Source organism: Ciconia boyciana, chromosome 30 (genome assembly GCF_034638445.1).
Source record: "Ciconia boyciana chromosome 30, ASM3463844v1, whole genome shotgun sequence".
NCBI classification, from domain to species: Eukaryota; Metazoa; Chordata; class Aves; order Ciconiiformes; family Ciconiidae; genus Ciconia; species Ciconia boyciana.
Window position 1 is genome coordinate 849,280 of NC_132963.1, and position 24,370 is coordinate 873,649.

Consider the following 24,370-nt stretch of genomic DNA (forward strand, 5'->3'; position numbering starts at 1 on the left):
ACCAGTATGGATATTGTGGGACCAGTATGACCCCCCTGAGACCAGTATGGATCCCCCCAGGACCAGTATGGCCCTCCCAGTACCGCTATAACTCTCCCAGTACCAGTATGGACCCCGCGGAACCAGTATAGATGTCTGAATACCAGTATAGATATCCTAGCACCAGTATGGCTCCGCTGGTACCAGTATGACCCCCCCAGTACCAGTATGACCCCCCCAGTACCAGTATGGATCCCCCAGGCCCAGTATGGGTGTCCCAGTACCAGTACGGATATCCTGAGACCAGTATGGCTTCCCTCAGTACCAGTATGGATCCCCCGGGACCAGTATGACTTCCCTGGACCAGTATAACCCTCCCAGTACCAGTATGACCCTCCCTGTACCAGTATGGATCCCCCAGGACCAGTATGACTCTCCTGGGACCAGTCTAACCCTTCCAGTACCAGTATGGCTATTCCAGGACCAGTATGGATCCCCCAATCCCAGTATGGATACCTCGGGACCAGTATGACCCTCCCAGTACCAGTATGGATCCCCTGGGACCAGTATGACCCCCACCCCCAGTACCAGTACGGATAGCTCTGGACCAGTATGGATCCTCTCAGTACCAGTATGGATATTGTGGGACCAGTATGACCCCCCTGAGACCAGTATGGATCCGCCCAGTACCAGTATGGATCCCCTGGCACCAGTATGGATGTCTGAATACCAGTATGGATATCCCAGTACCAGTATGGATGTCTGAATACCAGTATGGATATCCCAGTACCAGTATGACCCCCCCAGTACCAGTATGGATCCCCCGGGACCAGTATGGGTGTCCCAGTACCAGTACGGATATCCTGGGACCACTATGGATCTTCTCTGGACCAGTATAACCCTCCCAGTACCAGTATGGATCTCCCAGTACCAGTATGACCCTCCCAGTAGCGCTATGACCCGCCCAGTACCAGTGTGGGTCTCCCAGTTCTCCCAGTACAGGTAGCTTTCTCCCATACTGGTTTGGGTCCCCCAGTACCAGTAGGGATCCCTGCAGTACCAGTATGGATCCCCCAGGACCAGTATAACCCTCCCAGTACCAGTGTAACCTGCCCAGTACCAGTGTGGGTCTCCCAGTTCTCCCAGTACAGGTAGGTTTCCCCCATACTGGTTTGGGCCCCCCAGTACTGGTTGGAACATTCCAGTCCTGGCCCAGTCCTGTCCCAGTTCCTCCCAGTCCCATCCCAGTTTCCCCCCCGCCCCATCTCAGCCCCGTCCCAGTTCCCCCCAGTCCCATCCCAGTTCCTCCCAGTCCAGTCCCAGCCCCATCCCACTTCCTCCCAGTCCATTCCCAGTTCCCTCCAGCCCCCTCCCAGTTCATCCCAGTCCCATCCCAGTTCCTCCCAGTCCAGTCCCAGCCCCATCCCACTTCCTCCCAGTCCATTCCCAGTTCCCTCCAGCCCCCTCCCAGTTCATCCCAGTCCCATCCCAGTTCCTCCCAGTCCCATTCCGGTTTCTGCCCCCACGGCATCCCAGTCCCATCCCAGTTCCCCCAGTCCCCATACTGGGCCATACTGGTTTCACCCGGCTCCTCGGAGCCCCCTCCTGCCCCCGGGGGTGTTTAGGACCCGGGGGGGGGGGGGGCGGATATTTAAGCCCCGCCCCCACTCGCAGCCATGGCCCCACCCAGCGCCAGGGCCACCACCTCGCTATTGGCTGCTGAGGAGGGCAGGCAGCCAATGGGAAGCCTGTTGCCATGCAGGATCAGCCGGGCGGCAACGCCGGCGGGTAGAGGCCCCCCCCCCCCCGCCCCGTGTTCACTCTGGGCCCTACTGATGGCCGGGGGGGGGGGGGGGCGGGGTCAGGCTGGGGACACGCCCCCCCACCCCCGTTCACTCTGGGCCCTACTGAGGGCTCAGAAATGGCTCGGGGGGGGGACACGGGACGACGACACACTTGTTGCGTTCACTCTGGGCCCTACTGATGGCCGGGGATGGGTTTTTTCCACCCCACGGGGTGAAATTGGGGCAGTTCTTGTGTGCGTTCACTCTGGCCCCTACTGACGCTCGGCCCTTGATCTTGCTCTCTCCAGCCGATCTAAACGGCCATTTGTTGTGTGCGTTCACTCTGGCCCCTACTGATGGCCAACCCCAACCACAGCTCCCTCCTCCCTCGGGTGGCCGGGGCAGGTTTGGGAGGGGGCAGGGCAGATTCAGGCCCCCCCCCCCCCCCAGCCCCGCCTGAGCCCCCCGTCCCCACAGGTGGCGGCAGCCGCGGCCGCAGCGCAGGATGCCCGGGGCCGGCCTGGCCGGGCGCTTGGCTCCGCTCTGAGCCCACCATGTCGGGCCAGCCCGGCCATGCCCCCTTCGCCAGCCTCCAGCCCATGGCCGAGCCCCCCCAGGTAACCCCCGAACTGGGGGGGGGGGGGAAGCCACGGGCACCCATGGGAGTCCTGAAATGGGGAGGGGGGGGCACTAGGACCCATGGCGGGGGGAATGGGCACCCTTGGGACCCCCCGGGGGGACATGGGCACCCCTGGGACCCCTGAAATGGGGAGGGGGCACTAGGACCCATGGCGGGGTGGGAACGGGCACCCTTGGGACCCCCCGAGGGGGGAACATGGGCACCCCTGGGATCGTGGGGGGGGACATGGGCACCCTTGGGACCCCTGAAATGGGGAGGGGGCACTAGGACCCGTGGGGGGGGGAATGGGCACCCTTGGGACCCCGGGGGGGGAACATGGGCACCCTTGGGACCCGCAGGGGGGGCACAGGGGCACCCTTGGGACCCCTGAAATGGGGAGGGGGGGCACTAGGACCCATGGCGGGGGAATGGGCACCCTTGGGACCCCTGGGAGGGGCACATGGGAACCCCTGGGACTCGGGGTGGGGGGCATGGGCACCCTTGGGACCCCCGGGGGGCACAGGGGCACCCTTGGGACTCCTGAAATGGGGAGAGGGGCAATGGGCACCCCTGGGACCCCCGGGGGGGACATGGGCACCCCTAGGATCGTGGGGGGGACACAGGCACCCTTGGGACTCCTGAAATGGGGAGGGGGCACTAGGACCCATGGCAGGGGGGGAATGGGCACCCTTGGGACCCCGGGGGGCACAGGGGCACCCTTGGGACCCCTGAAATGGGGAGGGGGGGCACTAGGACCCATGGCGGGGTGGGAACGGGCACCCTTGGGACCCCGGGGGGGGACATGGGCACCCTTGGGACCCCTGAAATGGGGAGGGGGCACTAGGACCCAGGGTGGGGGGAATGGGCACCCTTGGGACCCCCCCGGGGGAGGACATGGGCACCCCTGGGACCCTGGGGGGGAGCCACAGGCACCCTTGGGACTCATGAAATGGGGAGGGGGGCACTAGGACCCATGGCGGGGGGGAATGGGCACCCTTGGGACCCCGGGGGGGACATGGGCACCCTTGGGACCCCGAGGGGGGGACACGGGCACCCATGGGACCCCCCCGCCCCAGATCCTGCCGGAGCTGAGCCTGCTGCAGCGCCGCGGCCCCCGCAGCTTCCGCGACGCGGGGAGCGCGCCCCTGCGCAAGCTCTCGGTCGACCTCATCAAGACCTACAAGCACATCAATGAGGTCAGCGATGGGTGCTAGCACCCATGGGTGCTGGGGGGCAGGGAAACGCACCCTGGGTCAGCCCTGGGGCTGCTGGGGAGGGGGGGGGAATCCCCTCTCCAGAGCGGCGCCTGGCACCCATGGGTGCTGGGGGGGGAATCCCCCGGGGTCCATGGCACCCATGGGTGCTGGGGGCAGGGTTGGGCGGAGCCCGGGGGGCAGGGTCTGGGTGGGGCCGTGTCCCCGCCTCCGCTGTCCCCTGCCCCCGCCTCCCCCCCACTCCCCCACGGGGTCCCACGCCCCCGTGCCCCACCCATCCCCCACCTCCCCCAATCTGCCCCCACCCTCCTGCAGCCCCCCGGCCCCCCCATCCCCCATGCCCTCCCCATCCCCCCACATCCCCCAGATCCCTCCCTCACCCCCATCCCCCTGCGCCCCCCGTCCCCCCCACATCCCCCCCGAGCCCCCTGCCCCCCACCTCCCCCAGATCCCCCCCCTGTCCCCCCTGCCCCCCCACATCCCCCCCACGTCCCCCACGCCTCTCCCGCCCCCACCTCCCCCAGATCCCCCCGCCCCCCCGCCCCCCACATCCCCCACGTCCCCCACGCCTCTCCGCCCCCACCTCCCCAGATCCCCCCGCACCCCCCGGCCCCCACATCCCCCCACGCCCCCTCCGCCCCCCACCTCCCCCAGATCCCCCCACGTCCCCCACGCCCCCACATCCCCCACATCCCCTCACATCCCCCAGGTCCCTCCCCGGCCCCCCCGCCCCCCCATCCCCCACCTCCCCCAGATCCCCCCCCACATCCCCCCCCCTCCCCCAGATCCCCCCGGCCCCCCGCCCCCACATCCCCCGCACCCCCACGGCCCCCTGCCCCCCACATCCCCCAGATCCCTCCCCCGCCCCCCCCCCACATCCCCCCCAGATCCCCCCACCTCCCCAGATCCCCCCCGTCCCCCCACCCCCCCACCTCCCCCAGATCCCCCCACGTCCCCCACGCCCCCCACATCCCCCACCTCCCCCAGATCCCCCACGTCCCCCACGCCCCCCACATCCCCCACATCCCCCCAGATCCCCCCCCGCCCCCACATCCCCCCATCCCCCCACCTCTCCCCAGATCCCCCCCGTCCCCCCACGCCCCTCCCGTCCCCCACCTCCCCCAGATCCCCCCACGTCCCCCCGCCCCCCACCTCCCCCACATCCCCCCCCCCCCCCCACATCCCCCCCATCCCCCCCATCCCCCCCCGGCCCCCCGCCCCCCCGCCCCCCCCGCGCCCCTCCCACCCGTGTCCCCCCCCAGGTGTACTACGCCAAGAAGAAGCGCCGGGCGCAGCAGGGCCCCCCCGAGGCGGGCGGCACCAAGAAGGAGCGGCGCCTCTGCAACGAGGGCTACGACGACGACAACCACGACTACATCGTGCGCAGCGGCGAGCGCTGGCTCGACCGCTACGAGATCGACTCCCTCATCGGCAAGGGCTCCTTCGGCCAGGTGCGGGGGGGCGCGGGGGGGTCCCCGCCACGGGGTCCCCGGGGTCCCCTCGTCACCCCCCGCTGCGTCCCCGGCCCCCGTCTCCAGCCGGGGCCGGCCCTGGGGTCCCCCCACATCCCTGGGGTCCTTGGGGTCCCCACAGCAGCACCTTGGGGTCCGCACAGGGCCCTTGGGGTCCCCGCAGGGCCCTTGGGGACCCCCCGGCACCCACCCGTGTCCCCAGGTCCCCCCCGTACCCCTGGTGTCCCCCCCGTACCCCTGGTGTCCCCACGGGGTCCCCGGGGTCCCCTCGTCACCCCCCGCTGCGTCCCCGGCCCCCATCTCCAGCCGGGGCCGGCCCTGGGGTCCCCCCACATCCCTGGGGTCCCCAAAGCAGCACCTTGGGGTCCGCACAGGGCCCTTGGGGTCCCCCCGGCACCCACCCGTGTCCCCGGGTCCCCCCGTACCCCTGGTGTCCCCACGGGGTCCCCAGGGTCCCCTCGTCACCCCCCGCTGCGCCCCCGGCCCCCATCTCCAGCCGGGGCCGGCCCTGGGGTCCCCCCACATCCCTGGGGTCCCCAAAGCAGCACCTTGGGGTCCCCCTGGCACCTTGGGGTCCCTGCAGGGCCCTTGGGGTCCCCCTGGCACCCACCCATGTCCCCAGGTCCCCCCCATACCCCTGGTGTCCCCACGATGTCCCCAGGGTCCCCTCGTCACCCCCCACTGCGTCCCCGGCCTCCCTCTGCTTCCAGGTCCATCCCTGGGGACCCCCCACATCCCTGGGGTCCCCACAGCAGCACCTGGGGGTCCCCCTGGCACCTTGGGGTCCCCCCGGCACCCACCCGTGTCCCCAGGTCCCCCCCATACCGCTGGTGTCCCCACGATGGCCCCAGGGTCCCTTTGTCAGCCCCCGCTGCGTCCCCGGCCCCCGTCTCCAGCCAGGGCCGGCCCTGGGGTCCCCCCACATCCCTGGGGTCCCTTTGGGGTCCCTGGGGTCCCCACAGCAGCACCTCGGGGTCCCCCGGCACCCACCCGTGTCCCCAGGTCCCCCCGTACCCCTGGTGTCCCCACGGGGTCCCCAGGGTCCCCTCGTCACCCCCTGCTGCATCCCCAGCCCCCGTCGCCCTCCAGGGCCGGCCCTGGGGTCCCCCCCACATCCCTGGGGTCCCCACAGCAGCACCTTGGGGTCCCCCTGGCACCCTGGGGTCCCCACAGGGCCCTTGGGGTCCCCCCAGCACCCACCCGTGTCCCCAGGTCCCCCCGTACCCCTGGTGTCCCCCCGTACCCCTGGTGTCCCCACGATGGCCCCAGGGTCCCCTCGTCACCCCCGCTGCATCCCCGGCCCCCGTCGCCCTCCAGGTCCATCCCTGGGGTCCCCCCACATCCCTGGGGTCCCTCTGGGGTCCCTGGGGTCCCCACAGCAGCACTTTGGGGTCCCCCCGGCACCTTGGGGACCCCCCGGCACCCACCCGTGTCCCCAGGTCCCCCCGTACCCCTGGTGTCCCCACGGGGTCCCCAGGGTCCCCTTGTCACCCCCCGCTGCATCCCCGGCCCCCGTCGCCCTCCAGGTCCATCCCTGGGGTCCCCCCATATCCCCGGGGTCCCCCAGGATCTTGGGGTCCCCCCATCTTTGGGGTCCCCCATGTCCCTCCCGGGTCCCCCCGTGGCCCCGTCCCTGGGCTCTGTGTCCCCCCCCCCTTTGCCCCTTCCTGTCCCCCCCACACCCTGGGGATCCCCAAACAAGCAGGGTCCCCCTGTGCCCCCCCCCCATCTCGGGGTCCCCTGTGCCCCCCACATCTCGGGGTCCCCCCTTGCCACCCCGGGGTCCCCCTGAGCCCCCCATCTCGGGGTCCCCTGTGCCCCCCATCTCGGGGTCCCCCTGTGTGCCCCCCCCATCTCGGGGTCCCCTGTGCCCCCCATCTCAGGGTCCCCCTGTCCCCCCCATCTCGGGGTCCCCCCCCACCCCAGCTCCCCCAGGCCCCGCCTTTGCCCCCCAAACCCATTTCCACCCCCCACTCCTTCTTTTGCCCCCCAAACCCCTTTTGCCCCCCAAACCCCCTTTTTCACCCCCCACCCCATTTTTCACCCTCCCCATTTTTCACCCCCCAAACCCCATTTCTCACCCCCAAGCCCCATTTTTGCCCCCCAACACCCCATTTCTCACCCCCCAGCCCTGTTTTGTGCCCCCAAGTCCGATTTTCACCCCCCAAACCCCGTTTTTGCCCCCCAAACCCCATTTTTGCCCCCCCAACCCCATTTCTTCCCCCCCACCCCTATTTTTGCCCCCACCCCCATTTCTCCCCCCACCCCCATTTCTTCCCCCCACCCCCATTTTTGCCCCCAACCCCCATTTCTTCCCCCATGCCCCATTTTTCCCCCCCACCCCTATTTTTGCCCCCAACCCCATTTTTGCCCCCCAACGCCCATTTCTTCCCCCCACCCCCATTTTTGCCCCCCAACCCCCATTTCTTCCCCCCACGCCCCATTTTTGCCCCCCAACCCCCATTTTTGCCCCCCACGCCCCATTTTTGCCCCCCAAGCCCCATTTCTCCCCCATGCCCCATTTTTTCCCCCCAATCCCCATTTCTGCCCCCAATCCCCACTTTTGCCCCCCAACCCCCATTTCTTCCCCCACCCCTACTTTTGCCCCCCACCCCCATTTTTGCTCCCACCCCCATTTCTTCCCCCCACCCCCCACTTTTGCCCCCCACCCCTTCCCCCCAGCCCCTTCCCCCTCCCCAAACCCTTCCCCCCCCTCCTCCCCATCCCTGCCCGTCCCCGTCCCCCATCCCCCCAGCCCTGCCCGCGCCCCCAACGCCCCCATGGCCTCCCCCTCTCCAGGTAGTCAAGGCTTACGACCACCAAGCCCAGGAGTGGGTGGCCATCAAGATCATCAAGAACAAAAAGGCTTTCCTGAACCAGGCCCAGATTGAGCTGCGGCTGCTGGAGCTGCTGAACCAGCATGACACGGAGATGAAGTACTACATCGGTCAGTGGGGCAGGAGAAAGGGGTCACGGGGCCGGGGGGGACACGCAGGACACTTGGGGGCTCACCCCACATCCCGGGGGACGCCGGAGTTCCTTAGGGTGGTTTGGTGTTGGTTTGTGGGGTGCAGGAGGGTGAGGGGGTGGCTGTAGGGGAGGTTTAGAGGGTGTGGGGCAGGAAAATGGGGTAGATCGGGGCGGGGGCGGTTGTGGGGCAGGGAGGGGCAGATCTCACCATGGGGTAGGGATTTGGAGGCAGCTATGGGGCAGATCTTGTTGGGGAGCAGCTGTGGGGCAGGGAGAGGGCAGATTTCAAGCTGGGGCAGTGATTTGGGGGCAGTTATGGGGCAGATCTGGTTGCGGGGCCAGTTGTGGGGCAGGGAGAGAGCAGTTCTCACCATAGGGCAGGGATTTGGGGGCACTTATGGGGCAGATCTTGTTGGGGGAGCAGCTGTGGGGCAGGGAGAGGGCAGATTTCAAGCTGGGGCAGTGATTTGGGGGCAGCTATGGGGCAGATCTGGCTGTGGGGGGCACTTGTGGGACAGGGAGAGGCCAGCTCTCCCCACGGGGCAGGGATTTGGGAGCAGTTATGGGGCAGATCTTGCTAGCAGCGGCAGTTATGGGGCAGGGAGAGGCCAGCTCTCCCCACGGGGCAGGGATTTGGGGGCAGCTATGGGGCAGATCTTGCTGGGGGGGCACTTATGGGGCAGGGAGAAGGCCCAGCTCTCCCCCTGGGAGAACACCTCCCGCCACGGCCCGTAGCTTTGGGGCAAGGAGAACATCCCCATCTCCCCCCGCCCCCCCCCGCCATGCAAACCACGCTCTCTCCCCACCCCATAACCACTCTCCGCCCCCCAACCGCCCCCTATTTTCTCCTCCCCGCCCCACTTTTCACAGTGCACCTCAAGCGCCACTTTATGTTCCGCAACCACCTCTGCCTGGCTTTCGAGCTCCTCTCCTACAACCTCTACGATCTCCTCCGCAACACCAATTTCCGAGGCGTCTCCCTCAACCTCACCCGGAAATTCGCCCAGCAGCTCTGCGCCGCCCTCCTCTTCCTCGCCACCCCCGAGCTCAGCATCATCCACTGCGACCTCAAGCCCGAGAACATCCTCCTCTGCAACCCCAAGCGATCCGCCGTCAAAATCGTCGACTTCGGCAGCTCCTGCCAGCTCGGCCAGAGGGTGAGTCCTGGCGGAACCACCCACGGACACGCCCGCCGCCTTTGGCTCCGCCTACCGGCCCGGGAAGCCCCGCCCCTGCGATGCGGAGGCCCGCCCTGAGCGAGGTTGGGGCTGTGGAGCACTAAGCCCCGCCCCCTGAAGCACTAAGCCACGCCCCCAGGCCATGAGGACACACCCCCTGCATTTGGCTCCGCCTATGAGGCTGGGAAGCCCCGCCCCTTGAAGGAATAAGCCCCACCCACAGGCTATATGGACACACCCCCTGCATTTGGCACCGCCTATGAGGCTGGGAAGCCCCGCCCCTTGAAGGAATAAGCCCCACCCACAGGCTATATGGACACACCCCCTGCCTTGGCTCCACCTCCTGGGCTGTTAAGCCCCGCCCCCAGGGTAGAGGGTCCTCCCCTAGGAGGGTTTGGGGCTGTGGAGCACTAAGCCCCGCCCCTGAAGGCATAAGCCACGCCCCCGGCCATGAGGACACACCCCTGCATTTGGCTCCGCCTATGAGGCTGGGAAGCCCCGCCCCTTGAAGGCATAAGCCCCACCCACAGGCTATATGGACACACCCCCTGCCTTGGCTCCACCTCCTGGGCTGTTAAGCCCCGCCCCCAGGGTAGAGGGTCCTCCCCTAGGTGGGTTTGGGGCTATGGACTACTAAGCCCCGCCCCTGAAGGCATAAGCCCCACCCACAGGCTATATGGACACACCCCCTGCATTTGGCTCCACCTCCCGGCCTGGGAAGCCCCGCCCCTGCGATGCAGAGGCCCGCCCTGAGCGAGGTTGGGGCTGTGGAGCACTAAGCCCCGCCCCTGAAGCACTAAGCCACGCCCCCAGGCCATGAGGACACACACCCTGCATTTGGCTCCGCCTATGAGGCTGTTAAGCCCCGCCCCCAGGGTAGAGGGTCCTCCCCTAGGTGGGTTTGGGGCTGTGGAGCACTAAGCCCCGCCCCCTGAAAGCATAAGCCACGCCTCCCAGCCATGAGGACACACGAGGACACACCCCCTGCATTTGGCTCCGCCTATGAGGCTGGGAAGCCCCGCCCCTTAAAGGTATAAGCCCCACCCACAGGCTATATGGACACACCCCCTGCCTTGGCTCCACCTCCTGGGCTGTTAAGCCCCGCCCCCAGGGTAGAGGGTCCTCCCCTAGGTGGGTTTGGGGCTGTGGAGCACTAAGCCCCGCCCCCTGAAGGCATAAGCCCCGCCCCCGGCCATGAGGACACACCCCCTGCATTTGGCTCCGCCTATGAGGCTGGGAAGCCCCGCCCCTTGAAGGAATAAGCCCCACCCACAGGCTATATGGACACACCCCCTGCCTTGGCTCCACCTCCTGGGCTGTTAAGCCCCGCCCCCAGGGTGCCAAGTCCTCCCCTAGGTGGGTTTGGGGCTATGGACCACTAAGCCCCGCCCCTCAAGGCATAAGCCACACCCCCAGACCACAAAGACACTCCCCCTGCATTTGGCTCCACCTCCCAGGCTGTTAAGCCCCGCCCCCCTGAGGCTGAGTCCTGTCCCATCCACTGTTAGGCCTGACAAGTGGTAAGCCCCTCCCACTGAGGGGCTAAGCCCCACCCTTAAAGTCCTAAGCCCCACCCCAGTGGCATGAGGACACACCTCTTACCTTGGCTCCGCCTCCCAGGCTGTGAAGACCCTCCCCTTCCCCCTCCCATTGGAGGCTGGGGTGTTCTAAGCCCCACCCCTAGATGCCCAAGCCCTGCCCTCAGGGAGCTGACCCTGCCCCCTGCCTGTAGCCCCGCCCCTCCACTCTCCCCACTCACCCCACCCCAGTGTTCTCCTGCCCCTAGGGGCTGACCCCGCCCCCTTAGGTGTAGCCCCGCCCCCTTGGATAGAGCCACTCCCCTTAGGCGTAGCCCCACCCCTGAGCAATCACCCCGCCCCTTTTAAAGACCTACACGCTCCCATTTCCCAAAGGGGCTCTCCCACCCCCTTTTGCGCTAGGCCCCGCCCCCCCGGCCGAGGCCCGGCCCCCCGCCGGGCCCCCGCCCCCCGGCTGAGGCCCCGCCCCCCGCAGATCTACCAGTACATCCAGAGCCGCTTCTACCGCTCGCCCGAGGTGCTGCTGGGGCTGCCCTACGACCTGGCCATCGACATGTGGTCCCTGGGCTGCATCCTGGTGGAGATGCACACCGGCGGCCCCCTCTTCAGCGGCGCCAAGGAGGTGGGCGGGGCTTGGGGAGGGGGGCGGGACCGCCCGGGGAGGGGGCGGGGCCTGGGGGTGAGGGGCGGCGGTTGGCGGGGGCGGGGTCAGGCCGAGGGGAGATGCAGAACAGGGAGCCCCTCTTCAGAGGTCAAAACGAGGGGGCGGGGCTTGGGGGCGGGGACTCCCCGGTGAGGGGGCGGGGCCGTGGGGTGAGGGGCGGGGCTTGGAGCAAGCGGGGGGTCAGGCCGGGGAGACGCAGGACAGGGAGCCCCTCCTCAGTGGTGCCAATGAGGTGGGCGGGGCTTGGGGGATGAGGGGAGGGGCCTCCCGGGCGAGGGGTGGGGCCTGAGGGGAGGGGAGGGCTTGGGGCAGGGGAGGCGGGGTCAGGTCAGGGGAGTTATAGGCTGGGAACCCCCTTCAGTGGTGCTAATGAGGTGGGCGGGGCTTGGGAGAAGGGGCGGGGTTTTCTGGGATAGGGGCGGGGGTGATGGGCGGGGCTTGGGCGGGGCGGGGCCAGGCCTGGGGTGTTAAATACTGGGGAACCCCTTCAGTGGTGCTAACGAGGTGGGCGGGGCTTGAGGGAATGGGCGGGACCTTCTGCATAAGGGCGGGGCTCTGGCCTGAGGGGCGGGGCTTGGGGCAGGGAGGCGGGGCCAGGCATGGCAGGGTTGCCTGCTGGAAGCTTCTCTGAGGTGGGTGGGGCTTATATGGGGGCGGGGCCTCACAGGGAAGGGGCGGGGTCTGGGCAGGGGCAGGGCGAAGAGCAGGGGTGGGCTCACGGGTGGGGGTGGGGCTTCAAGTGGGCGGGGCTTTGCCAGGGAGCGCCCAGGGACATCCCTGGGTGGCCTTGGGGACCCGGAGATGTCCCCAACGGGGTCAGGGTGGCCTCGGGGACATTGGGGACATCTGCAATGGGGTCAAAGTGGCCTTGGGGACATTGGGGACATCTGCAATGGGGTCAAGGTGGCACTGGGGACATCCCCAACGGGGTCAGGGTGGCCTTGGGGACCCCGGGAATGTCCCCAACGGGGTCCGGGTGGCCTTGGGGACCCCGGGAATGTCCCCAACGGGGTCAGGGTGGCCTTGGGGACATTGGGGACATCCGCAATGGGGTCAAGGTGGCCTTGGGGACCCTGAGGATGTCCCCGACGGGGTCAGGGTGGCCTCGGGGACATTGGGGACATCCCCAACAGGGTCAAAGTGGCCTTGGGGACATCTGCAATGGGGTCAAGGTGGCACTGGGGACATCCCCAACGGGGTCAGGGTGGCCTTGGGGACCCTGGGGACATCCCCAACGGGGTCAGGGTGGCCTTGGGGACCCCGGGAATGTCCCCAACGGGGTCCGGGTGGCCTTGGGGACCCCGGGAATGTCCCCAACGGGGTCAGGGTGGCCTTGGGGACATTGGGGACATCCGCAATGGGGTCAAGGTGGCCTTGGGGACCCTGAGGATGTCCCCAACGGGGTCAGGGTGGCCTCGGGGACATTGGGGACATCCCCAACAGGGTCAAAGTGGCCTTGGGGACCCTGGGGACATCCCCAACGGGGTCAGGGTGGCCTTGGGGACCCCGGGAATGTCCCCAACGGGGTCAGGGTGGCCTTGGGGACATTGGGGACATCCGCAATGGGGTCAAGGTGGCACTGGGGACATCCCCAATGGGGTCAGGGTGGCCTTGGGGACCCCGGGAATGTCCCCAACGGGGTCAGGGTGGCCTTGGGGACATTGGGGACATCCCCAACAGGGTCAGGGTGGCCTTGGGGACCCTGGGGACATCCCCAACAGGGTCAGGGTGGCCTTGGGGACCCCGGGAATGTCCCCAACAGGGTCAGGGTGGCCTTGGGGACATTGGGGACATCCCCAACGGGGTCAGGGTGGTCTTGGGGACCCCGGAGATGTCCCCAATGGGGTCAGGGTGGCCTTGGGGACCCTGGGGACATCTCTGGTAGGACCCAAGTGGCCTCAGTGACATCGATGATGTCCCTGGCAGGTTGGTGGTGGCCTTGGGGACGGTCCCTGGGGACATCCTTGGCAGGGCCAAGGTGGCCTGGAGCACCCCAGTGACCTCCTGACAGAGTCAAGGTGGCCTTGGGGACATCCCCGTCCCCTCCGTGTCCCAAAACCAAGGGCCAAGGTGGCCTTGGGGACATCAGGGGAGTCCTGGGCAGGGCTGAGGTGGCCTTGGGGACCTCAAGGATGTCCTGGGCAGGACCAAGGTGGCCTTGGGGACATCAAGGATGTCGTCAGGATCAAGGTGGCCTTGGGGACATCAAGAGTGTCCTGGGCAGGGCCGAGGTGGCCTTGGGGACATCAAGGATGTCCTTTTCAGGATCAAGGTGGCCTTGGGGACATCTAGGGTGTCTTGGGCAGAGCCAAGGTGGCCTTGGGGACATCAAGGATGTCCTTGTTAGGGCGAAGGTGGCCTTGGGGACCTCAAGGATGTCCTGGGCAGGACCAAGGTGGCCTTGGGGACATCAAGAGTGTCCTGGGCAGGGCCGAGGTGGCCTTGGGGACATCAGGGGTGTCCTGGGCAGGGCCCAGGTGGCCTTGGGGACATCAAGGATGTCCTTTTCAGGATCAAGGTGGCCTTGGGGACATCTAGGGTGTCTTGGGCAGAGTCAAGGTGGCCTTGGGGACATCAAGAGTGTCCTGGGCAGGACCAAGGTGGCCTTGGGGACCTCAAGGATGTCCTGGGCAGGACCAAGGTGGCCTTGGGGACATCAAGAGTGTCCTTGTCAGGGCTGAGATGGCCTTGGGGACCTCAAGGGTGTCTTGGGCAGGATCAAGGTGGCCTTGGGGACATCAAGAGTGTCCTGGGCAGGACCAAGGTGGCCTTGGGGACATCAAGGATGTCCTGGAGAGGACTGAGGTGGCCTTGGGGATCTTGGGGACATCTTGACAAGGCCAAGGTGGCCCTGGGGACATCTGTGTCCCCAAGCCACCTTTGAGGAACCCCATGGTGACATCAAAGCTGCCACATCCCCCTTTTCTCTTCTCCAGTTCACCGGGCAGTGGGGTGGCCTTGGGGACACCGTGGACATCAGTGGTGGGATAGGGGTGACCTTGGGGACAAGGGTGGCCTTGGGGACAGCGGTGACGTCCCCCGGGTCCCCTCCCTGTCCCCAGGCCGACCAGATGAACCGGATCGTGGAGGTGCTGGGGCTGCCCCCCCCCCACATGCTGGAGCAGGCCCCCAAAGCCCGCAAGTACTTCGAGAAGCTGCCGGAAGGGGGGTGGGCCCTCAAGAGGAACAAGGAGAGCAAGAAGGTGAGCGGGGGGCTCCCAGTATGGACCAGTATGGACCAGTAAGGCCGTCTGGGCCTCCTAGTATGGCCCGGTAGAGCTTCAGAACCTTCCAGGAACCCCTCAGTTGCTCCTAGGTGCCTCCCTGGGTGTCCCAGTGGCTCTGAGTCATAGCCCAGTGCCTCCCAGTATGGCCCAGTAGCCTTTCGGGGTCTCCCAGTATGGCCCAGTAGGCCTTCAGAGCATCCCAGTATGGCCCAGTAGGCCTTCAGAGCATCCCAGTATGGCCCAGTAGACCTTCAGAACCTTCTAGGAACCCCTCAGTTGCTCCTAGGTGGCTCCCAGGATGTCCCAGTGGCTCTGAGTCATAGCTCAGTGCCTCCCAACCTCCCAGTATGGACCAGTAGCCTTTCAGGGTCTCCCAGTATGGCCCAGTAGGCCTTCAGAGCATCCCAGTATGGCCCAGTAGACCTTCAGAACCTCCCAGGAACCGCTCAGTTGCTCCTAGGTGCCTCCCCGGGTGTCCCAGTGGCTCTGAGTCATAGCCCAGTGCCTCCCAGTATGGCCCAGTAGCCTTTCAGGGTCGCCCAGTATGGCCCAGTATGGCCCAGTAGCCCTTCAGAGCATCCCAGTATGGCCCAGTAGACCTTCGGAACCTTCCAGGAACCGCTCAGTTGCTCCTATGTGCCTCCCCGGGTGTCCCAGTGGCTCTGAGTCATAGCCCAGTGCCTCCCAGTATGGCCCAGTAGCCTTTCAGGGTCTCCCAGTATGGCCCAGTATGGCCCAGTAGGCCTTCAGAGCATCCCAGTATGGCCCAGTAGATCTTCAGAACCTCCCAGGAACCCCTCAGTTGCTCCTAGGTGCCTCCCCGGGTGTCCCAGTGGCTCTGCAGTGCATCCCAGTGCCTCCCAGTATGGCCCAGTATGGCCCAGTATCTCCTCAGAACCTCCAAGGGCCCCCCCAAACCCCCTTCCCCTCCCCCAGGGACCCCCAAAACCCCCTGGATCTCCCCCAGCCCCCCCTGGCCACCTGCCTTTGCCTTGGGGACCCCCAGACCCCTCAGATCCCCCGGGGGATCCCCCAAAGCATCGGATCCCTCCAGGGACCCCCCCAAACCCCTCAGATCCCCAAGGGGATCCCCCAAACCATCGGATCCCTCCAGGGACCCCCCCAAAGCATCAGATCCCCCCAGGGAGCCCCAAACCATCAGATCTCCTCCCAGGAACCCCCAACCCATCAGATCTCCTCCCAAGGACCCCCAAACCATCAGATCCCTCCAAGGACCCCCAAACCATCAGATCTCCTCCCCAGGAGACCCCCAAACCATCAGATCTCCCTCCCAGGAACCCCCAAACCCATCAGATCTTCCCCAAGAACCCCCAAACCATCAGATCTCCTCCAAGGACCCCCAACCCATCAGATCTCCTCCCCAGGAACCCCCAACCCATCAGATCTTCTCCCCAGGAGGCCCCCAAACCATCAGATCTCCTCCCAAGGACCCCCAAACCCATCAGATCTTCTCCCTGGGAGACCTCCAAACCCATCAGATCTTCCGCCAAGGACACCCAAGCCCATCAGATCTTCCCCCAAGGACCCCCAAACCATCAGATCTTCCCCCAAGGACCCCCAAACCATCAGATCTTCTCCCTGGGAGACCCCAAACCCATCAGATCCCCCCAAGGACCCCCAAACCATCAGATCTCCTCCCAGGAACCCCCAACCCATCAGATCTCCTCCAAGGACCCCCAAACCATCAGATCTCCTCCCAGGAACCCCCAAACCCATCAGATCTTCTCCCCAGGAGGCCTCCAAACCATCAGATCTTCCTCCCAGGACACCCCAAACCATCAGATCTTCTCCCAAGGACCACCAAACCATCAGATCTTCTCCCTGGGAGACCCCAAACCCATCAGATCCCCCAAGGACCCCCAAACCATCAGATCTCCTCCCAGGAACCCCCAACCCATCAGATCTCCTCCCAAGGACCCCAAACCCATCAGATCTCCTCCCAGGAACCCCAACCCATCAGATCCCCCAAGGACCCCCAAACCATCAGATCTCCTCCCAAGGACCACCAAACCATCAGATCTTCTCCCCAGGAGGCCCCAAACCATCAGATCTCCTCCCAGGAACCCCCAAACCATCAGATCCTCCCAGGAACCCCCAAACCCATCAGATCTTCCCCAAGAACCCCCAAACCATCAGATCCCCCAGGGACCCCCAACCCATCAGATCTCCTCCCAGGAACCCCCAACCCATCAGATCTCCCCTCCAAGAACCCCTCCCCTCCCTTTCCCACCTCCGTGTCCCCCCCACCCCATCCCACCTCTGTCCCCTCGTAGGAATACAAGGTGCCGGGGACGCGACGACTCCACGAGGTGCTGGGGGTGGAGAGCGGTGGCCCGGGGGGCCGTCGGGCGGGGGAGCAGGGCCACGCGCCCTCCGACTACCTGAAGTTCAAGGACTTGGTGTTACGGATGTTGGACTACGAACCCCGGAGTCGCATCACCCCTTTCTACGCTCTCCAACACAACTTCTTCAAGAAGACCAACGATGAAGGTACCAACACCAGCAACAGCACCTCCACCAGCCCCGCCATGGAGCACAGCCACAGCACCAGCACCACCAGCTCCATCTCCAGTTCGGGTAGGGACACCAACCCCACCCATGGGCTTCTGGGTGGTGGGTCTTGATGGGCTTTGGAGTTCTGGGTCATCGTGGTGGCCCAAAACATCACCGTGAGGTTTGGTCCTGTCCCAGATCCATCCCTGTCCCACCAGGCTCCATGTTCTGATGGGTGGTGGCCTGTTGGGCTCGTGGTCTTGTCCCTCCAGGCTCCATGTTCTCTGTGGTTTCATCTCCCCATCTCATCGTGGTGGCCCACAACATCACCACAGGGTTTGGTCCTGTCCCAGATCCATCCCTGTCCCACCAGGCTCCATGTTCTGATGGGTGGTGGCCTGTTGAGCTCGTGGTCTTGTCCCTCCAGGCTCCATGTTCTGATGGGTGGTGGCCTGTTGGGCTCGTGGTCTTGTCCCTCCAGGCTCCATGTTCTGATGGGTGGTGGCCTGTTGGGGTCGTGGTCTTGTCCCTCCAGGCTCCATGTTCTATGTGGTTTCATCTCCCCATCTCATCGTGGTGGCCCACAACATCACCACGGGGTTTGGTCCTGTCCCAGATCCATCCCTGTCCTGCTGGATGGTGGCTCTCCAGGCCACCATGACACCTGGTCCTGTCCCATCCATGTCCCTGTCCCACCAGGCTCCATGTCCTGCTGGATGGTGGCTCTCCAGGCCACCACGACACCCGGTCCTGTCCCATCCGTCCCACCAGGCTCCATGGGTGACAGCTCCTCGGGCCACCACCACGCCTTGGAACCCCTCCGTGGCCCTCAGTCCCATCCCTTCCCCACCCCAACCCTACCACCTCCCTGTCCTCCTGGGTGACATCTCCCCAGGCCACCCCATCCCCTTGGGGACATCCCCGTCCCATGCCACCGCCGCTGATGTCCCCGTTGTCCCCGGCAGGTGGCTCCAGCGGCTCCTCCAACGACAACCGCAGCTACCGCTACAGCAACCGCTACTACGGCAGCGCGGCCGCCCCCCACGCCGACTACGAGATGCAGAGCCCCCAGGTACCACCGGTGGCACCCATGGGTGCCCCCACCCATCCCTGGGGACAACCCGGCCAAGGCGGGTGGGAGACATGGACCTTGGGGACATCCTGGTCACGGTGGGTGGGAGACATGGACCTCAGGGACCCTTGGGATCCCGGTAGTGACACCAGGAAGATGACTTGGAGCTTGGGGACATCCTGGTCATGGTGGGTGGGAGACATGGACCTTGGGGACATCCTGGTCACAGTGGGTTGGAGACATGGACCTTGGGGACACCAGAGATCCTGAGGCTGCACTGGCCATGGGATTGGGACCTTGGGGACATCCTGGTCACGGTGGGTGGGAGACATGGACCTTGGGGACATCCTGGTCACGGTGGGTGGGAGACATGGACCTCAGGGACACTTGGGATCCCTCTAGTGACACCAGGTTGGAGACATGGACCTTGGGGACATCCTGGTCACGGTGCGTGGGAGACATGGACCTTGGGGACATCCTGGTCACGGTGCGTGGGAGACATGGACCTTGGGGACACCAGAGATCCTGAGGTTGCACTGGCCATGGGATTGGGACCTTGGGGACATCCTGGTCACGGTGGGTGGGAGACATGGACCTCAGGGACCCTTGGGATCCCGGTAGTGACACCAGGAAGGTGACTTGGAGCTTGGGGACATCCTGGTCTCAGCAGGTGGGAGACATGGACCTTGGGGACATCCTGGTCATGGTGGGTGGGAGACATGGACCTTGGGGACCCTCAGGATCCCTCTAGTGACACTGGGTGGGAGACATGGACCTTGGGGACACCAGAGACCCTGAGGTTGCACTGGCCATGGGATTGGGACCTTGGGGACATCCTGGTCATGGCGAGTTGGAGACATGGACCTTGGGGACATCCTGGTCACAGTGGGTGGGAGACATGGACCTTGGGGACACCAGAGACCCTGAGGTTGCACTGGCCATGGGATTGGGACCTTGGGGACATCCTGGTCATGGTGGGTGGGAGCCATGGACCTTGGGGACCCTTGGGATCCCTCTAGTGACACCAGGAAGGTGACTTGGAGCTTGGGGACACCAAGGACGCTGAGGTTGCCCTGGGCATGAGGTGGGGACCTTGGGGACCTCCTTGGCCATGGCAGGTGGGTGGGAGACATGGACCTTGGGGACCCTCAGGATCCCTCTAGTGACACTGGGTGGGAGACATGGACCTTGGGGACACCAGAGACCCTGAGGTTGCACTGGCCATGGGATTGGGACCTTGGGGACATCCTGGTCACAGTGGGTGGGAGACATGGACCTTGGGGACATCCTGGTCACAGTGGGTTGGAGACATGGACCTTGGGGACATCCTGGTCACGGTGGGTTGGAGACATGGACCTTGGGGACATCCTGGTCACAGCGGGTTGGAGACATGGACCTTGGGGACACCCTGGGCTCCCCTGGCCACTAAAGGGGGACCTGAGGGGACCCCAGGGACCCCATGGTCACAAGGTGGGGACCTTGGAGACCTCATGAGCACTTGCCACCTACCCAGGGCACCCTGGGAGCTCCGTGGTGACAAGGTGGGGACCTTGGGGATCCCACAGCCATAAGGTGGGGATCTTGGTGACCCCGTAGCCACGTGCCACCTACTTGGGGCAACCTGGGAAGCCCATGGCCACAGGGTGGGGACCTTGGGGACCTTGTAGCCACGTGCCACCCACCCAGAGCATTTTGGGGACCCCATGACCACAAGGTGGGGACGTTGAGGACACCGTGGCCATAAGGTGGGGACCCTGGGGACACCATGGCCATAAAGGGGAGACCTTGGGGACCCCGTAGCTACATGCCACCCACCCAGGAGACCCTGGGAATCCCACGGCCACCAGGTGGGGACCTTGGGGACACCATGGCCATGACCTGGGGACCTTGGGGACACCATGACCGTGACGTGGGGATATTGGGGACACCATGGCCATAACTTGGGTACCTTGGGGACACCATGGCCACAACATGGGGACCTTGGAGACCCCAAAGCTACGTGCCACCCCCCCCAAGATCATTTTGGGGACCCCATGACCATGACATCGGGACCTTAGGGACACCATGGCCATGACGTGGGGACCTTGGGGACACCATGACCATGATGTGGAGACCAACCTTGGGGACACCATGGCCACAACAATGGTAACTTGGGGACACCGTGGCCATGATGTGGGGACCTTGGGGACACCATGGCCATAACATGGAGACCTTGGGGACACCATGGCCATGACGTTGGTAACTTGGGGACACCGTGGCCATGATGTGGGGACCTTGGGGACACCATGGTCATGACATGGGGATCTTGGCGTCACCATGACCATGACGTGGGGACCTTGGGGACACCATGACCATAACATGGAGACCTTAGGGACACAATGGCCATGACCTGGGGACCTTGGGGACACCATGGCCATAACATGGGTACCTTGGGGACCCGATGGCCATGACATGGGTATATTGGGGACACCGTGGCCATAACATGGGTGCTTTGGGGACACCATGGCCATGACGTAGGGACCTTGGGGACACCATGACCATGATGTGGAGACCAACCTTGGGGACACCATGGCCACAACAATGGTAACTTGGGGACACCGTGGCCATGATGTGGGGACCTTGGGGACACCATGGCCATAACATGGAGACCTTGGGGACACGATGGCCACAACAATGGTAACTTGGGGACACCGTGGCCATGATGTGGGGACCTAGGGGACACCATGGACAATAACATGGAGACCTTGGGGACACCATGGCCATGATGTGGAGACCAACCTTGGGGACACCATGGCCACAACAATGGTAACTTGGGGACACCGTGGCCATGATGTGGGGACCTTGGGGACACCATGGCCATAACATGGAGACCTTGGGGACACGATGGCCATGACGTTGGTAACTTGGGGACACCGTGGCCATGATGTGGGGACCTTGGGGACACCATGGTCATGACATGGGGATCTTGGCGTCACCATGACCATGACGTGGGGACCTTGGGGACACCATGACCATAACATGGAGACCTTAGGGACACAATGGCCATGACCTGGGGACCTTGGAGACCCTGTAGCTACGTACCACCGCCCCCAGAGCATTTTGGGGACCCCATGACCATGACGTGGGGACCTTGGGGACACCATGACCATAACATGGGGACCTTGGGGACACCATGGCCATGACCTGGGGACCTTGGAGACCCCGTAGACACGTACCACCCCGCCAGAGCATTTTGGGGACCCTGTGGGCAGAAGTTGGGGACATTGGGGACACCATGACCATGACATGGGGACCTTAGGGACCCCATGGCCATGACGTGGGGATCTTGGGGACACCATGTCCATAACATGGAGACCTTGGGGACACCACGGCCAGGACCTGGGGACCTTGGAGACCCCGTAGCTACGTACCACCCCCCCAGAGCATTTTGCAGACCCCATGACCATGATGTGGGGACCTTGGGGTCACCATGGCCATAACATGGGGACCTTGGGGACACCATGACCATGATGTGGAGACCGACCCTGGGGACAGCATGGCCACAACAGTGGTACCTTGGGGACACTGTGGCCATGATGTGGAGACTTTGGGGACACCATGGCCATGACGTGGGGATCTTGGCGTCACCATGACCATAACGTGTACCTTGGGGACACCATGGCCATAACATGGGTACCTTGGGGACACCTTGGCCATGACGTGGGGACCTTGGAGACCCCATAGCCATGTGCCACTCCCCCAGAGCATTTTGGGGACCCCGTGGGCAAAACTTGGGGACCTCGGGGACACCTTGATCATGATGTGGGGATCTTGGGGACACCATGGCCATGACCTGGGGATCTCAGGGACACCATGACCATGATGTGGGGATCTTGGGGTCACCATGGCCATAATATGGGTACGTTGGGGACACCATGACTGTGACCTGGGGACCTTGGGGACGCCATGACTATGACCTGGGGACCTCGGGGACACCTTGATCATGATGTGGGGATCTTGGGGACACCATGGCCATAACTTGGGTGCCTTGGGGACACCATGACCGTGACGTGGGGATATTGGGGACCCCGTAGCCACGTACCACCCCCCCAGAGCATTTTGGGGACCCCGTGGGCAAAACTTGGGGACCTTGGGGACACTGTGGCCATGATGTAGGGATCTGGGGGACCCCATGGCCATAACAGGGGTACTTTGGGGACACCGTGGCCATAACATGGGGACCTTGGGGACACCATGGCCATGACGTGGGGATCTTGGGGTCACCATGACCATAATGTGGAGACCTTGGGGACACCATGACCATGATGTGGGGACCTTTGAGACCCTGTAGCCACGTGCCACCCCCCAGAGCATTTTGGGGACGCTGTGGGCAGAAGTTGGGGACCTTGGGTACACCATGACCGTGGCGTGGGGATCTTGGTGACACCATGACAATGATGTGGGGACCCTGGGGACACCAGGGCCATAACATGGAGACCTTGGGGACACCATGGCCATGACCTGGGAATCTTGGTGTCACCATGACCATGACCTGGGGATCTTGGGGACACCATGACCATGACCTGGGTACCTTGGGGACACCATGGCCATGACGTGGGGATCTTGGGGACACCATGACCATGACCTGGGTACCCTGGGGACACCATGGCCATGATGTGGGGATCTTGGGGACACCATGACCATAACATGGAGACCTTGGGGACACCATGGCCATGACCTGGGGATCTTGGCGTCACCATGACCATGACCTGGGCATCTTGGGGACACCATGACCATGACCTGGGTACCTTGGGGACACCATGGCCATGACGTGGGGATCTTGGGGACACCATGACCATAACATGGAGACCTTGGGGACACCATGGCCATGACCTGGGGATCTTGGCGTCACCATGACCATGACCTGGGTACGTTGGGGACACCATGGCCATGACGTGGGGATCTTGGTGTCACCATGACCATGACCTGGGTACCCTGGGGACACCATGGCCATGATGTGGGTACTTTGGGGACACCATGACCATAACATGGAGACTTTGGGGACACCATGGCCATGACGTGGGGATCTTGGGGACACCATGACCATGACCTGGGTACCCTGGGGACACCATGGCCATGACGTGGGGACCTTGGGGACACCGTGACCGTGACGTGGGGACCTTGGGGACACCATGGCCATGCCGTTGGCACCTTGGAGACCCCGTAGCTCTAACCCCTCTCTCTCTCTCTCTCCCCCCAGGCCCCCCCAGCGCAGCCGCCCCGACCTTGGCCTGGGGGGGACCCGGCCGCCCCCCCCACCGTCACCGACGCCTTCGCCCCCTTGGGACCCCCCAAACCCCCCCAAATCCTGCCCGGAGGAGGAGGAGGAGGAGGAGGAGGAGGAGGAGGAGGAGGAGGCGGGGTGCCCCCGCCTTCCCACGCCCCCCGTCCCACCACCACCACCACCACCACCACCAGCACCACCACCAGCACCACCAGCACCACCAGCACCATCACCCCATGACGGTGACGGCGACGCCGGCGGCCCCCCCCCCACTTCCCGGGGGGGGCCCCTCAAGCGAACGGATGGATTTGGGGGACCCCCCCCTTCCTCCACCTCCTCCTCCTCCTCCTCCTCCTCCTCCTCCTCCACCGCCACCGCCACCGCCACCGCCGCTCCCCCCCCCTCGTCACCACCCGGACTGTCACCCCTTTGTCCCCTCGGCTTTCCGGACTCGAGGGGGGGTCACCGGAGGAGGAGGAGGAGGAGGAGGAGGAGGAGGGGGGGGGACAGGAAGAGGGGGGGGGACAGGGGGACAAAGCCACCCCCTGGAAGGTCCCCACCCCCCCTACGGGGGTCCCCATTTACGGGGACGCCCCGAGCGCGAGGACTCGGCCATTTTGGGGGTCTGCGTCCCCCAGAGCACCGCCGCCAGCTCTTGACGTGCGGGTGCCCCCCCCCCAAATCCTGTCGCCCCCACCCCCACCCCCGCGGCGCTTTATTATTATTATTGTTATTATTAATTATTATTAATTATTATTGGGGGAGGGGGAGGAGTTGGGGGAAGAGGGGGGAATGGCCCAAAATGGGGGGGGGGCACCCATCCATGGCGGGGGGCACCCACCTGTTTTGGGGGCACCCACCCTATTAGGGGGCTGC

The 24,370-nt window shown here is 65.1% G+C and overlaps 1 protein-coding gene across 1 annotated transcript; it reads left to right on the top strand.

Annotated features, from left to right (window-relative positions):
- The first annotated feature begins 153 nt into the window (after nucleotides 1–153).
- LOC140644973 (dual specificity tyrosine-phosphorylation-regulated kinase 1B-like) lies at nucleotides 154–24,153 on the top strand. The gene is made up of 12 exons (XM_072848162.1): nucleotides 154–485; nucleotides 2,241–2,380; nucleotides 3,459–3,578; nucleotides 4,859–5,047; nucleotides 7,868–8,015; nucleotides 8,909–9,195; nucleotides 11,230–11,376; nucleotides 14,481–14,621; nucleotides 16,940–17,243; nucleotides 18,125–18,231; nucleotides 23,471–23,632; nucleotides 24,133–24,153. Exons 1-12 carry the CDS (start codon nucleotides 329–331, stop codon nucleotides 24,151–24,153), a joined length of 1,923 nt encoding a protein of 640 aa, XP_072704263.1. The 5' UTR covers nucleotides 154–328.
- The last annotated feature ends 217 nt before the right edge of the window (nucleotides 24,154–24,370 follow it).